General features: G+C 38.7%; 1 protein-coding gene across 3 annotated transcripts in view; it reads right to left on the bottom strand.

Annotated features, from left to right (window-relative positions):
• atp13a3.L (ATPase type 13A3 L homeolog) overlaps window positions 1–17,310 on the bottom strand; it is an 84,009-nt gene that overhangs the window by 31,861 nt on the left and 34,838 nt on the right. For all 3 annotated transcript variants that reach the window (XM_041563305.1, XM_041563307.1, XM_041563306.1), the window contains exons 12-17: window positions 17,026–17,183; window positions 16,553–16,741; window positions 15,458–15,519; window positions 13,619–13,769; window positions 10,344–10,460; window positions 9,957–9,974 (exon numbers count right to left, since the gene is read on the bottom strand). In XM_041563305.1, the coding sequence (XP_041419239.1) occupies window positions 9,957–9,974; window positions 10,344–10,460; window positions 13,619–13,769; window positions 15,458–15,519; window positions 16,553–16,741; window positions 17,026–17,183 (695 nt within the window). The remainder of the gene's footprint in view (window positions 1–9,956; window positions 9,975–10,343; window positions 10,461–13,618; window positions 13,770–15,457; window positions 15,520–16,552; window positions 16,742–17,025; window positions 17,184–17,310) is intronic.

Genomic DNA, 17,310 nt, shown 5'->3' with positions numbered 1-17,310 from the left:
CTTTAAAAGTCAAAAACAGAAGCGGTAAGCAATACCGAACTCCCTCAGCTCCCCTAGTGCCGATAGTGCTGGTGACAGTCCCACCGAAGTCCTTTCCCCATGCGTTCCATGCTGGAACGCACGGCACATAGAATACAGCGCAGCCATTTCTAGCAAAGGGATTATAAAACGCCACAGCAGAGGGGTGCTTAACAATATGGACACCTGCGCAGATCCCCAACTGGGGTTAGTTCCAGCTATAACTCGATACCTAAACTCTCCACATTTGAACGCACAATATTTCATAAGCTGTGCATTATAAGCAAACAAAGGGGCCTGGGACCACAGTGTCGTGAGGTGGATAGCCATTGCCATACTCTCCGCCACTCACTAACTATTAGTTTGCAAAATCCTTCTAAAGTGCTGCAAGCTGGAACGCAGAGCATAGTGCATAGCTACAACACTGCACAGCCACTAAAGGACTCTTTGAAAAAAAGTTCACTGAGTGGGGGACGTGGCCGAATGCCGGACTAACAGGATATGCTTCTGAGAGCTCCGTGGTGCCATTGATCCTGATGATACGCTAATTAGCTTATCTGTTGTAAATTGGACCTCACTGAGAATTGTTTAATACAAGCTTATTATGCGCAGCAGTAGAATCAAGTTTGTAAGGCGGCCTGCCCAAAATGGCACCTTCGTCTCCCTCCTCTGCACCAACTGAGGATGCGCTGGAGATGGCATTCACGCAAATTCTCGCTGCAATAGCAACCTGCCAAACAACACTTACAACGCACATAGAGTAGATTAAAATAGACCTTTCTCTAATCAAAGTAGATTTGCAGGCATTTAGAGAGCGAACAACGACTGTAGAAGCTAGGGTCAGTGCCATGGAAGATATGTGCACACCTATACCAGCGCAGCTCACTGAACTACAGCAGCAATTAAAGCAGCGAGCCTTCCTTTTAGATGATTATGAAAATCGTCAACGCCGCAACAATCTGCGGGTGGTGGGACTCCCGGAAGGTGCGGAAGGTAAATCTCCCACCAATTTTACTGAACGATGGCTTAAACAACTTTTGCCTAATGCACCCTTTACCATGCACTATATCACGTTCCAGGCCGCCCAAGACCCCCGGGAGCCCCCCGCACCCTTTTCTAATCAGATTGCTTCACTTTCGGGATATAGATGCGGCTCTCTCAGAAGCAAGGGCAAATGGCCAGCTGGTACATGAAGGGGCCAATGTGTCACTGTACCCAGACTACTCAACTTTTCTGCAAAAGCAGCGTAGCACTTTAACTGGTGTTAAAAGGCATTTGCGTAACTTGAAGTTGGTTTACGCCATGTTGTACCTGGCTAAACAAAGTTATTGACGCATCAAAACCCATTTCTTCAACACACCTGAAGAGGCCTTGAACTGGATTGAAAAAAGACCCAGGAGGAGTCCCAGACCATAACTGCTTTTTCAGCGAACCTCTTGTTGAACAGTTCCCTGATCTATTATGCAAGACATTTGGTTGTAATCCCTATTACATGATGGAACTAAATGTGCACATACTCAACCCATATAAAGATCAGAGGAGTTGCTAATACTCTGGATTAACATCGCTACGCAAAATGTACCATATAGACGCTTAAATCACAACACAGAGACTTTATATGCGGTGACCGCATTTCTCCCAACATGGTACATAAAGACAGCTAGGCGCTGCCATCAACTTTACTTGGACGTTAATCTTTGACTTGGGGCCCATTGTGTACAAGGACTCATGGGTAGTGGATGGGGGTTTAATTTTTGTGTAAGTTGTTTTAACTATGTCTTCTCTACCTCGTTTCAGTCTTTTCTTCGTTCTTCCCTTCCCCTCCCTGGCTGGATAAGCAAGCATCTGTACGGCGGGCTGAAGAGCCGTGAGGTGTCCAGAAATCATAGAGTGAGTAACTATCCCTTGTGCACAACACAAAATGGCTACTATCAAGTTAGTGTCTTGGAACGTTAGGGGTTTAAACGATTAGGTGAAGCGGGAACTGGTCTTTAACTATATGAAAACATACACCCCTCACATTCTCCTGCTCCAAGAGACCATTTAGTTGGGAGGTGGGTTCTAGCTCTTCGAAAACCATGGGTCACGTATACTCATCACACTACATACTCGACATATGCTAGGCGCACCTCAGTCTTGGTTACAAAGGGCTACCCATTTGATCTCATCGAGGTACGCTCGGACAGGGCAGGCAGATACCAAATCCTGGCATGTGCTATAGCTGGATTTCCCATCCTCTTAGCGAATATCTACATTCCTCCCCCATTTATAGAATCGATACTCAATGATCTATATCAGACACTACTATAGCTGCCCCCTGCCCCGATGTGCATCATGGGAGACTTCAATAACTGCTGTAACCTGCTGTTAGATAGATTGTCCTACCCCCCAGTGACTACCTCCAAACTTGCAGATTGGGCCAGGTCGTACAATTTGATAGACGTATGGCGCTGGAAGTACCCCACAGGTAGGGAATTTTGCTGCTACTCTACTACGTATCAGTCATTGTCTAGAATAGATCTAGCACTGGTTACCCCGGATCTCCTTCCCAAAATAAGAGAGGTTAAATATTTGCCATGAGGAATCTCAGATCATGCCCCTTTGTTCCTTTCACTAGATCTACTGTTTGACCATGCACACAAAAACTGGAGGCTGAGCCCATACTGGCTGAAGTCCCTAGCATGGTAGAGGAGTTTACTGACTCCACCAAACAATACTGGAGTATAAACTATGGTTCAGCAAACCCCTCGACAACCTGGGAGGCTTTTAAGGCAGTGGCCCGGGGCACCCTGATGGTAGCAGTTGCCAGAGCTAGAAATACCTCTAAGGACACCCTGCAACACCTGGAATAAGCAGTGGCCCAATTTGAAACAGAATATATTGACAATCCAACACCACAGACACATAGGGAATTTGCAGCTGCTCTTAGGCGTCTGAATTTGAACAGGGTAGAACAAAAAAACCAACTTTTATTTGCTACCAGCACTGTATTTGCATATGTTGACAAAAATGGCAAGCCCCTAGCCTTCCTAGCTAACCCTCCTAACTGTGCTTCTGCTGTCCCTAGAATACGCTCATCTGCAGGAGCGATGTTGACTTCCCTGTCAGAGATAGCCTTAAAATTCAGTAAATTTTACTCCTCTCTCTACACCTCTACCGCACATTACTCAAAAACCGACCTGCATCATTATCTTAATGAAATTCCTAACCCCAAAGTTTCAACTCAGCAAACTAAGTATATGGATTCCCCAATAACTCCGTATGAGATTGCAGAAGCTATATTATCTTTTCCATCTGGCAAAACCCCAGGCCCAGATGGCTTTGTTATAGAATGGTGCCGTATTCACGTACCCTGATGTATGCCTTTGAGAATTTCTCCTTGCCCAAAACATTCTCAGATGCAACGATTGTAGTCATTCCCAAACCAGGAAAGGATACAATGCTGTGTTCCTCTTTTAGGCCAATTTCATTGCTTAACATGGAAATTAAAATTCTCGCTAGTCTTGTCACAGTTGTGTCTGCAGTGGTGGACACGGTTGTGTCAGACTGGTTTCATGCCTTCTAAATCTACCAGCTTTAACCTGAGAAGGCTATTCCTTAACTTGCAACTAAGGCATGAAAATGTGGGCTCCAGGCTGGTGGCTTCATTAGACACAGCCAAGGCATTCGACTCTGTGGAATGGCCATACTTATGGGAGGTAGTAACTAGAATGGGTTTTGGTCCCTCTTTTACAAAATGGCTTAAGTTCATGTATAGTGAACCGAAGGCATCCGTCAGGGTTAATGGCATTACTTCATCACCATTTCACCTTACAAGAGGTACTCGCCAAGGGTGCCCCCTCTCCCCACTAATTTTTGCATTGGCTTGGGATTGTCAAGCAGTTTGGTACATTTTCGGGCCTCCAAATTAATTGGGACAAGTCCATAATCTTTCCCCTTGATGGACAACTCCCAGTGACGGACTCAGACTGCAATCTCAAAGTGGCAGATAATTTTAAATACCTGGGGATAACAATACACAAAGATCTAACGCTATTTCTACAACACGACTTATACACTTTACATCACAAATTTAAGGATATGCTTACTCACTGGACTAAGCTCCTAAATATATGCAAAATGATCTATCTTCCTAAATTTCTGTATATACTAAGTAATACCCCCTGCCACATACCCAAGAAAAGCCCTGCATGATATAGACCGCACGCAATCTGAATTCATCTGGGGAAATAAAACACCTACGTTGTCCAGGGTCACTCTTAATGCCTGACTGACCTCTCCCAATTATGAGCTTTACTACCTTGCCTCCCAGGTCTCGCATGCAGCCGGTTGGAAAGTGTTTGATGCAGACAACCCATCATCCATAATAGAGGCACTATATCTCACTTCTGTAGAAAGCCTGCACAATGCTTTATATAGGACTCGGAAGGATATTAGCCCTTTACTACCTGTTATGGATGCCACTAAGAGAGCCTGGGACCCAATGGTACAGGTCACTAAGGCCATAACCACACTATCTCTGGATGCATCTTTATGGGGTAACAGTAATTATCCACATTTAGCTGCATTTTTAGAGGTGGAAACCTGGACTAGATTAGGGTTAAAGTGACTGTCCCAAGTATACACTGATGGGAATTTTCATACGCTGGCTAAATTTCGTCAGACCCTCTCTCTGCCTGACCTGTCCGAATTTAGATATAAACAAATTAGTCATCTTTGCTCAGCATAATTTCCAACTCCTCCTCAGCAACTACAGTACACAGGGTCATACACCAAACATACCTCACCCCTCAGAAACTATATACTATGTGAAGGTAGCTTCACCCGGTTGTTCAAGGTGTGGTGCTTCTGAAGCCAATTTTATGCATCTAATGTGGGACTGCCCAGTGATATTCAGATATTGGAGGACAATTGTGAACTTTATGGCCACTGAACTGGCACTCCCCCAAATACTTAGTCCCGCTACCTGTCTCCTGGGCCTCCTTGATTCAGCGATACCCAGAGTGCATACTAGATGTTTGATGAGGCTGCTCTTCTTTTACGTAAAGAAAGTGGTGACCCTGCACTGGAAGGGCCCATCGCCTCCAACACTGAGTAGATGGCTTGGACTAATCAATTCGCAATTGGAACTGTACAAACTCACGTATCTAGCCAGTGGATGCCCAAAGAAATTTGAAAATATATGTAATCCGTGGCTTGAGTCGCCAGCCACGTCAACCGACTAATGGATGATCACTTCCAGCCGCACTTCTCCCCACCTCTTTTCTCTATCTAGCTTGTTTTTTTCTTTCTATCTTTTTCAACTTGTTAAAATTTCAATAAAAAAAAAAATTAATTGTGCTTGACTAATATCATAAAATAGGATTTAGAATATTTTTTTTGGGTGACAAGTCCCCTTTAAGAGGAACACCAAATGACTGCACATTGATTTGCAATATATTAATTACATAAACCATCTGGTAGAATGCTGCACACAAACCGCGTAATTGTGGAGAATATTTACAGCTCATTTCCTTTCCAGCTGCTCTTCCATTCTGAGGCAATTTGCAATTGGTTTTAATTTTTTATTATTTGTGGTTTTGGAGTTATCTAGCTTTTTATTCAGCATCTCTCCAGTTTGCAGTTTCAGCAGTCTGGTTGCTAGGGTCATGCATTGATTTGAATAAGAGACTGGAATATGAATAGGAGAGGGTCTGACTAGAAAGAGGAGTAATAAAAAGTAGCAATAGCGATACATTTGTAGCCTTACAAATCATTTGTTTTTAGATGTGGTCAGTGACCCCAATTTGAAATCTGGGTCAGAAGAATGTGGCAAATAATTTAAAAAACTAAGAAATAAAAAAAGACCAACAGAAAAGTTGTTTCGCATTGGCCATTGTATAACATACCAAAAGTTTACTTAAAGGTGAACCACTCCTTTAAGTCATGTAACCCTATCAATAAAGCTATCAATCCCCTCTGTCATTGGATTTCTTGAAAAGCAGAAGCTAAAAAGGTTATTGCAATATTTTTGTATGACCAAGGATACATTTCTAAAAGCAAAAAGCTGCAAAGAAACAACCTTTTTACTTTTGAACATGCGATCTGAGGACACCCAAACTATCTAACACTGGGGGTCCGATTTAAAGGGATTCTGTCACGGGAAAACAAGCTCTTTAAAAAAAAAAAAACATCCGTTAAATTACTACTGCTCCAGCAGACTCCTACACCAAAATCTACTTTTTAAAAGAGCAAACAGATTTTTTTAATATTCAATTTTGAAATCTGTCATGGGGCTAGAAATGTTAGCTTCCCAGGTGTCTTTAGTCATGTGACTTGTGCTCTGATAAACTTCAGTCACTCTGCTGCACTGCAAGTTGGAGTAATATCACCCACCTCCCTTCGCTCACCCCCCCCCCCCCCGCTGGCAGAGTAATCGGAAGGTAATACGATAACAGCTCCCTGACACCAGCATTGCAAAATAGGCTCCCATGCCCTACCAAGTGGTAGATATAACACTAAAAAATAAAAACCCAAGCCATGGCTCCTCCAGTTACATGGAGTAGAAGAAACTTATCTGAAAGCAGTTGCATTGTGAACTGCTGTCTATTTCTGAAAGTACAGGATCGGGTACAATGACCTGAGATAACACACCAATATTATAGCAATAAAAAAAAAGGAATACAATTATGTGGTAGAATGAATTATTTGCAAAGTAAAAAAAGGCACTTGCGAGGGGACGCGATTACACTGTACAAGTACATTAGAGGACATTATAGACAAATAACAGGGGACCTTTTTACTCATAAAGAGGATCACCATACCAGAGGCCACCCCTTCAGACTAGAAGAAAAGAACTTTCGTTTGAAGCAACGTAGGTGGTTCTTCACAGTGAGGTCAGTGAGGTTGTGGAATGCACTGCCAGGTGATGTTGTGATGGCTGATTCAGGTAATGCCTTTAAGAATGGCTTGGATGATTTTTTTGGACAGACATAATATCAAAGGTTATTGTGATACTAAACTGTATAGTTAGTATAGGTATGGGTATATAGAATTTATGTGAAAGTAGGGAGGGGTGTGTGTAAGGATGCTGGATTTTAATTTGGAGGGGTGTGCAGACTTGATGGACTTTGTCTTTTTTCAACCCAATTTAACTATTTAACTATGTAAACAGTGTAATTTATAAGTAAAAACAACTTCATAAATATAAAGACAGGATCCTTTTAACCACACAAGGGTTCCGAAACTCTTTACGGTTTCTTCCTTCCAATGCCTTGGGTTTTTAAAGTTTATGGACTTTTGCAGGATTTTTGGACCCAAAGCTTGAGCCTTTGGGCTCGAGCATTCTTCAGTTGTGCCCTAAGTGACATGAACTTAAATATATCTGTACCCTTAAGCTTTATGCACAAAATTTGTTTCTAGGATACACACATTATTAATACTTCATGATTAAAACCATATGCCCAAGAATTTCCCAATTTAGATCAGGTTTGCTGTTTATTACCCATCCCTGTGCCATTACAGCTACAATAAATTCTTAAAAATGTTCGGCAGAGTACAATTGCTGAAGTGATTTCTATTAATAACTGAACTGCTGTACAAACCTGGACTATCTCACTGCCAGATCAGTAACTCTCCAGAGATCCTCAGATAAACTGATGAGCTCACCCTCTGCAGCCGTCCAGCAGTTATTTGGCCAAAAAATCAGCACCAGTGGTTACTAAAAGATTGCATGTGGGTGAATAAATGGGTAGGGAAAGGAACAACCGTTTTTCGTGTTTTTCGTATTAGATCATTACTCTTTCAGTGACATGATTGTTATTGCACAAAATAAGGCTCTGCTGGTTTACAGGAAAACAGGCACAGCTAAAATATTTGAATGAAACAACAGGAAATGACCAAAAGTCCATCTGCACATCAGTCACTACCAGAACACCCAGCAACCTTTACTGTCAGAATAAATGTTCTGGCAAACACAAAACTTATTTGGGAATATCTATTATACTGTGCTAAAGAAGATGTTGGTACTTTACAAATACATGTTAAAGGAACAGTAAAATCCAAAAATAAGTGTTTTTAAAGTAATAAAAATATAATGCAGTGTTGCCCTGCACTGGTAATAGAAGTGTTTCTGAAGCAAACACACCAGTTTTGTTTATATAAATAAGCTGGTGTATAGCAATGGGGGCAGCCATTCAAAAGAGAAAATGCTCAGGTTACACAGCAGATAGCAGATAAGCTCCGTAGAACATAATGGTGCAATCTGTTATCCACTATTTAACCTGTGCCATATAGCTTTTTTTTTTTTTAATTTCCACCATTGCTATACAGCAGCTTGTTTATATGAACTATAGCAGCAAACAGACCAGTTTTACCAGTGCAGGGCAATACTACATTATATTTTCATTACTTTGAAACACATTAATTTTTTGGTGTTACTGCTCCTTTAATAATAATATGAATGATATCCTGGTAAGACTGTGCTCCACACTTTAATCCTAAGAAACTTCAGCTTGGGCTGCATCTTCACAGACACTCTGGCTCTGTCACACATCATTGCCAGCTTGCTTAAGTAACATGTAACAGCAGAGCCCCAGAATAGGCGAGAAAGCATATAAAAACTGCTTTAACAGATACTGACTTCTAGTGGCCACTGCAGCAACTGCAACTGTGAAGGGTGTGCAAAAGTGTCATATACTGTATGATGGTTTGAATAGGTCTAATATTATACCATACTATTCCTAATGCACGTCTCATACGCCACAATTTTTACTCAATTGCTTTGCCACAATGGATGTTGGAGCTTCCATGGATTACAACCCTCCCCGAATAGAAAAAAGTCAAGGCATGAAATACCTATAATTCACCACAGCAGATAATAATTAACTACACCTTTATTGGTTTACAAAAAATAGGTATTAAAATGAAAGTCCACATTAATAAATCTGAAGTCAATAAAGTTTTATTAACACCATGCTTTGGTGCATATGTATGTTGCCTACTACATATACCACTAATAAAAGGTACAAAAATGAATGCTATAGCTAGGAGAACAATTTATTAAAGGGATTCTGTCAGTATTTTTATGGTGTCATTTTTATAAATGAATTGTACTGTGTATATTGGAAATAATTCATTCTACCATTCTCCTGAAACAATAAATTGAAATGTTTTTACTTGTAATATTGGTGTATAGGCAGCCACCTCATTGTGCCTGAAGAAAGAGTAACTTAACAGCAAATATATTAAGTGCCTACTTTTTCAAGCCACTTGCTTTTTTGATCTGGTGTGACAAAAGTATCTTCTTGTTAAAACATTACAGTGTTTTCTAGATTTAGCCATTTTAATGTATATTATTTGTATACATCCAAATACTTTCTGTCCACATTCCATACGCACCAAGGAACAAGATTTTGGACAAGTAAGAGTGCAGAGCTGCACTACCAGAAAGCACTACTACCCAACAGATCAGAATTGTGTGTGGCTGCTTTTATCAATCAAACTGGCACAAATATTATTTTGATAAATATGTCCATTCTTTGAAACATTCCTGACAGAAAAGTTTTTAGACTAGTCTTAATAACTAAATGCTGGGAAACCTACAGGACTCCCAAGTTTGATATTTGATAAATTAGTCCCTAGGTTATGCCACATTTATTTTCATCAACTAGACAGCAAGAGAACATGGTAGAAAATTAATGTATCAGACACAGGAAAATGTAGTCAGTGTGAAATTGATCAGTTGCAGCCCGATGGAATGCTTCAGTTTGAGGAAGGTCCGAAAAGAATAAATAGGATATTATTATAGTCTGCAGAAAGGGGTGCACTCTATGCTGCAATGGTAGCACCATGTGAATCACTGTCTTCAAAGATTACCCTCACCAACAGCTTTATGGATATACAGTCTGTATTTTAGAGGAGTCAGTTTGAATAAGATGAATACAAAAAATTCCACTTACCGGATACTCAAACAGCTCCTGTGAACGAAAAGGATAATAGAAGTTATATATACACTGAAGTGTAGATTCATCATACAGAATGACCTTGTTGTGCATATATGTAAATCTTTCTTTTTTTTCCATTCTTCAATCAATGACATGCAGCAATAAAAAGAGCACTTTATAAGAAATGGCATATGGCACACTGGCAAAAGAAAACTATTCCTGGCAATTCCTACTGTTATTGCACAGAAAAAAATGTATTCCAAACTGTGAGCAGGCCTTATTTCAGTGTGCTGTCCAAAGGAGTAACCTCTTGTTTACAATAATCTATTATTTTTAAAACATGTATACAATCTCTATACCATACTGTATGTGACCAGTATCATTGCTAATATATACATTTACCATTTCCTGACTTGCAGCAGGTTTTTGGTCAGTCATTGGCTGCTTTGGAGGCTGAACAACAGTTGGCATCATTTTGTTGTGGAGTGCAGTCTCCTCTTCAGTAGCCTCCTCTAGAATCTAGACAAAAATAAAGCAAATAAACACTTGTTATACAAGATCATTTAATACATCCTTATTCTCAGACATTAAACCCTATTAAGTAGGTCTTCTATCCACTATATTTTTCTGTCCAATAAAGATATTTTGTGGGTTGCCTGTATTTTGTAAGCACTACATATATTCCATGAGCAGATAAATCTTAGCTATCAATATTGGCACTATGCAATTACAAATACTACAAAGACTGGCTGCAAAAGGTATTGAGAAGCCATTGAATGTTAATCATTCAATTAACACTTGCATCTGGTAGATATTTATTTCATGTACAATATATGCTGCTAATAGAGTTAAAAAGTAGTGAATGTCAAAACACAAGCTATAACCCAAAAGAGCTTCAGAAAACTGAATACATTTTTGGGAATCAAGCTCCCCAAGATTAGCAAGGACATCTCCCAGTAACTTTTCCTGAACGTGAAAAGAAAAACAACAATCCGGCTGTGGAGAATTGGAACCTTTGGGATTATGGTACTATCCATTATCTATTTAGAACAAACCATATTCCAAGCATTCCTTAATGAAGTTCAAAAATAATATTATTAAAGGGGTGGTTAACTTTAAGTTAACTTTAAATATGTTATAGAATGGCAAATTATAAGCAACTATTCAAATGGCCATAATTAATTCTGTCATAGTTTTGATATTATTTCCCTTCTTCTGACTCTTTACAGCTTTAAAATGGGGGTCAATGACCCTATCTAAAAACAAATGCTCTCTAAGGCTAAAAATCTAGTTATTTGTACTTTTTATTACTCATTGCATTCAGGCCCTCTCCTATTCATATTCCAGGCTCTTATTCATATCAATGCATGGTTGCTAGGGTAATATCTACCTTAGCAACCAGATATCTGAAATTGCAAACTGGAGAGATGCTGAAAAAAAGCTAAATAACTCAAAAGCCACAAATAATAAAAACCAATTGCAAATAGTGTCATAATAAAGTTAAAAAAATGGACCAGATTTTGCACTGACATCTGCATCCTGGAGAAACTGCTTAACAAACAAAGTACATACTAACGAATTTGTGGAGAGATTCAATAGGATGGTGTTAAATAGCATTTAATGTCAACAACGCATACAAAAACTGGCACAAAAAGAAACTCAAGGGGCCAATAACAAATCAACTCACATAACTTAGCCATGGCTGGATAAAGGAATTCAAATCTTAAAAATAAAAAATATGTCATGGATAAACCTCTGCAGCTCTTTCTGAAAGTAATTTTGTGCAGCAAAACCCTCAATGGACATTTCAAAACACTGCACAGAAAACTAGAATTAAATAAACCCAACTGGCTGGTTGTGCCTCCAATAATGAGTCCTTGTATTTTAGTTTGGGTCAAGTACAAGGTACTGTTTTATTATTACAGAGAAAAAGGAAATAATTTTTAAAAATTTGGATTTTTGGATAAAATGGAGTCTATAAGAGACAGCCTTTGTGTAATTCGGAGCTTTCTGGATAACGGGTTTCCGGATAACCAATCACATACCTGTAACACCCAGGAGGAGTATATGGTATCTCATTATGTTACAAAATATCAATGAAGACATGACTAACAAAATTAACCAGAAACAAATTTTGATGGCCCAATGCCTACATGGCCCAAATAGAAACAACACACTGCATACTACATATATAAACAGCAAGAATGATTTTCAACAATTGGTTCCCCATTGTCTAAAGAAGATAGCATACATAGAAACAGTGTTCTGCTTGATTTCTTCACAAAAAACATCAGAACTGCAAAGATGAGCCTTTCTGGTTTACTGAAACATTCTGAGCTGTTAAAGTATTTATTTTGAAACCAGATAAACCAAAGCCTAGAATACAATAGGACTAGAAAAGCTGTAAATGTATATACTGGAATTATTGCACCAGCCCTATAATAATTATTTTATGTCTTCAAAATTGTTCATCTATCAATCCTGATAGACCATCAGCAACATTGAATATGCTCAATGTGCACTGGGCTGCTGTTGAGAAGCCAAGACTAGGGGATCCTCAGCAAAAAGAAAGGTTTTATCTTAATCAACCTGCACTGTGAATTTTATACACATTGCAGTCCTTAAAGGGACACTGTCATGGGAAGACGTTTTTTTTTTCAAAACGTATCAGTTAATTGTGCTGCTCCAGCAGAATTCTGCACTGAAATCCAATTCTCAAAAGAGCAGATTTTTTTTATATTCAATTTTAAAATCGTGGGGCTAGACATTTTGTCAGTTTCCCAGCTGCCCTAGTCATGTGACTTGTGCTGATAAACTTCAATAACTCTTTACTGCTGTACTGCAAGATGGAGTGATATCACCCCCTCCCAGCAGTCTAATGGGAATGTAACCAGATTAGGGATGCACCGAACCCCCGAATCCCTTGTGAAAGATTCGGCCGAATACCGAACCGAATCCTAACCCTAATTTGCATATGCAAATTAGGGGTGGGAAGGGGTAAAAACTGTTAATTCCTTGTTTTGTGACAAAAAGTCATGCAATTTCCCCCCCACCCCTAATTTGCATATGCAAATTAGGATTCGGATTCAGTTCGGCTGGGCAGAAGGATTCGGCCGAATCCGAATCCTCCTGAAAAAGGCCGAATCCTGCATTCGGTGCATCCCTAAACCAGATAGCAGCTCCCTAACACAAGATAACAGCTGCCTGGTAGATCTAAGAACAAAACTCAATACTATAAGTCCCACTGAGACTGATTCAGTTACATTAAGTAGGAGAAATAACAGCCTGCCAGAAAGTGGTTCCATCCTAAAGTGCAGGCACAAGTCACATGACTGGGGCGGCTGGGAAACTGACAATATGTCTAGCCCCATGATTTCAAAATTGAATATAAAAAAATCTGTTTGCTCTTTTGAGAATTGGATTTCAGTGCAGAATTCTGCTGGAGAAGCACTATTAACTGATGCATTTTGAAAAAACCATGTTTTCCCATGACAGTATCCCTTTAAGCTCTGTTAATTGACAGCAGTCAGGATGCATTAAATCAGAAAAAGAGTTGATACTGTGGGCATTTTCAAAGGCACGGATCTTCACTGCAAAAGGGCTGTTAGCCTCAGGCTGGTACAGAAGTGATTATGACTATAAACAAAACATGTAAATGGCAAATTACAGGCACTTACCCATCCTATAGCTTCAAACATCTTGAGATCAAGAGGATCACCTGAAAGCACCCCATCAATTTTTGTAAGTGAATGGCAGGTGGCCATACAGGCAACAAATTGAGACTTAACCAAGGTCTCACTACATGCTTTTTCCTCAGGTGAAAGAAACCTAAGAGGCAATGCAGGGAATTAGTCATGAAATCAAATATTGCTTTTTCTAGGTTTTTCATAACCTCTGTTTTTCTGTAGTGGATGTTGTGCTGGAGGTAGAAAACAAGTGGCTAACTAAATGAAAAACTAAAATCTGACAAGATTTGAGCTACCAGTATCTTAAAATAATTCAGAAAAATATCTAAGGAGATGCAGGAACCTACATCCTTAAGCAAATGTAGCAAATGGCATATTTTTCACACTTTGGAAACCATTTTCATTAAGGTATTTAACTGCAGGAGAAATAAATACTCCTCTATTCAATAGTGACCAGTGCTGGAGGAAGCAACTGGTTTTATATACAAAGAAGACACAGTGGGAACTGTCTGCTGAATACAACTAAAAATTATATTTGCTGCTTAACTTATCGCTCATATGAAGTAGTGAAAGCTAAATCAATTCATAAGTTGAATACATGGACATGTTTTAAAGGAATTGTACAGTGTAAAAATAAAAACTGGGTAAATAGATGGGCTGTGCAAAATAAAAAATGTTTCTAATATAGGTAGTTAGCCAAAAATGTAATGTATAAAGGCTGGAGTGATTTGATGTATAACCAGTCAGTCTATACACTACTTCCTGCTTTTCAGCTCTCTTTGTTTACACTGACTGGTTACCCTGGCTACCAGGCAGTAACCAATCAGAGACTTGAGGGGGGGGCCACATGGGTCATTTCTGTTGCTTTTGAATCTGAGCTGAATGCTGAGGATCAATTGCAAACTCACTGAACAGAAATGTACCATGTGGCCCCCCTTCAAGTCGCTGACTTACTCAGAGTTATAGAGCTAAAAAGCAGGAAGTTGGATTCTGGCTGTTTTATTAGACATCTGTTCACTCCAGCCTTTATATATTACATATTTGGCTAACTAACTATATTAGAAACATATTTTATTTTGCACAGCCTATCTATTTACACAGTTTTTATTTTCACACTGAACTATTCCTTTAAGGTCAGCCCAAGTTACAATACTTCCAAAAGCAGAATTCCTGCTGCACACACATTAATTGGCCACTAGTCAGTTTCCACTAAATGGACTGACTAAGGCCATTACTGAAGGTTGCAGACTTACCATCTTCATTTGAGATAATTACCTACCCAATTAATAAGCAATATATTAGGTAAAAATTGGATGCTCCAAGACAAAACCATGACTAAGCCAGGATAATTTATTTGAAAGGGGGTACCCCTATGTCATTTGGAATACCTTTGACTATCAGAAGATTCTTTAAAACAGCCAAGAAAAGGACAAAGAGAAAGTTTATTCTTTTACACTTATCTATTCTGTGTTTAGTGCCCTTTTAAAATGTACCCTGTAGGACAAATATAAACAAGATTACTATCTGATGGGCTATTGAGTAAAGCTGGCCATACCATACTTAGCCCTGCAAACAATTAGACAACAGATAGATTTCACTGTGACCGATGAAAATTTTTTAACCTGGCTGATCAATTTTCTGACAGATGTCGGACAAAAAATCGTTAGATGCACGATCGTTCAATTCACACTATCCTCACGATAATTTGACGGATTGATTGGATTGCACTAAAATCAGTCGTTCACCAAAGAAAAATCTTTGCGTCTATGGGGACCGTAACAGTGACTTAAATTCAGTGGTCTTCTCAGGCCTAACATAAGAGTTTCTTACCGAGCATCCTCTACTCTTTGAATGCCCCAAAGGTCCAATCCATCTTCAGTAAGAGTGCCAGTCTAAAAGAGTTAACGTCACAAGAAAAAAAGGGATAAGAATAAACATATATTTTGCTAGCCAACACCGTTAAAAATTACAGAACTTTTATCCCTATATCCCTATATTATACTATAAACAGTATAGTCACTCAGATTTTACCTTTCAAATACAACCAACAAGGAAAAGAGCTCAAATAAAATATAAAGTTCAGCTGAAAATTAACTTTTGGTATAGTGGAGAGAGAAGATCTACCATAATCTGAAATTAATGTTCTTTTTTTTTTCTTCTAGTTTTTAAAAGTTTTACAGTGTTTTTGCAATCTGACTGCAAGGGCTTAATTTTCCTAGCAACCAGGCAGCAGCATGGAAATTAGAATGAAGGATATAGGTTTAGATTAGGTTAGATTTAGATTAGATTTCTTTATATATAAAGAAATGAGGGCCAGAACAGTACGATATACAAAATAACATTGTTCAGCTGCACGCTGAAAGAAGGCAGAATATGCAGATAATGTATGAAAAATCATACACAATTTGAATAATATGGAAACCACCTCAAACACTGTTTGGAAATGCTCTATGCTGAAATATAATTTAAAGTAAACTTTTAAGTTCCAATAACGAGGCATTTCTGGTCCCAGCCCACAGTACATATAATATGCTATGGGATGCAGTGTGAATGCTACTTAGTTTACATATAAACCCTGCTGCTTATTGAAAGATACCACTGCTAAGTGGTATATGAAACTTCACTGAATGGTTAAATTTAACCTGCAAATTAACTTGTTCTGTTTCAAACACTGGCTATTACAAGAACACTACAGCTTTGGTAGAGTAGTGATTGTTGTCTGTTACTTTTGTAGGCTATTTTCTTTAAGCTTGCATCTTTTATTGAGAATAGCCACTTACATGACTAGTAAGATCATGTTCTACCAAAATCTAGAAAATCCTGCTCCCTAATAATAATAATAAAAAAAAAAGGATGCAAAACCTTAACATCCATCCATCTTAACATACATCCTTATTAACTTAACAATGTTGCAGAAAGATTTACCTTATCAAAGCAGACAAGATTTAGCTGCCCACAAATGTTTATTCTCTGTGGACTGATACAAAAGATGCCAAGATTTTTTAATCGTTTCTGTGCATACACAATACCAGCAGTCATGGCAGCAGGGAGGGCAGGAGGTACTGTGATGGTTATGATATCAAGCGATTCAATAATAATGGTTCCAGCTGATACCTAAAAGCAAAGTCACAATACTAAATCAGGTGCAGTAAAGAACACATGCGTGCAAAGATTCACTGAAAGAAATTAAAAAAAAAAAAAGCAGGCAAATGAATGAACTTGATGAACCATCTTTTTTATGTCTCGTTATCTACATATATACGGTTTTATTAAAATGAGTGTGGCTTTACTGTTAAAGTATATGTATTCTATTTATTTCTTCAAAATGTAAAGTTTTTTTTTTTTAGAAAGCAATAATATACACTAAAATGGCAATACTCTGTCTATTATATACACACCTTATTCAGAATACTATTAACAATGGTATAAAGGAATCCAATTCCAGCCACCCCTACAAGACAGAGCAAGAAGAGATAGGCATCTCTGTAAAGCTTGAAGTCTGTTGGCTTTGGATAAAGTATGGCACGAATAAGCTGCCCCTTAGAAGTGCTGAAACCTGTGGATACAACAGAAAAACAAATGTGTGAGGATTCTTTTTTTTTGATATGCAATCAAATTTCCGCAGACATTTACAGTAACACATTTATAACTTAGTAAGAATGATAAAAAGGCAAGAAAGTCAA

Source organism: Xenopus laevis, chromosome 5L (assembly GCF_017654675.1).
Source record: "Xenopus laevis strain J_2021 chromosome 5L, Xenopus_laevis_v10.1, whole genome shotgun sequence".
NCBI classification, from domain to species: Eukaryota; Metazoa; Chordata; class Amphibia; order Anura; family Pipidae; genus Xenopus; species Xenopus laevis.
This window is presented reverse-complemented; position numbering and strand designations above follow the sequence as displayed.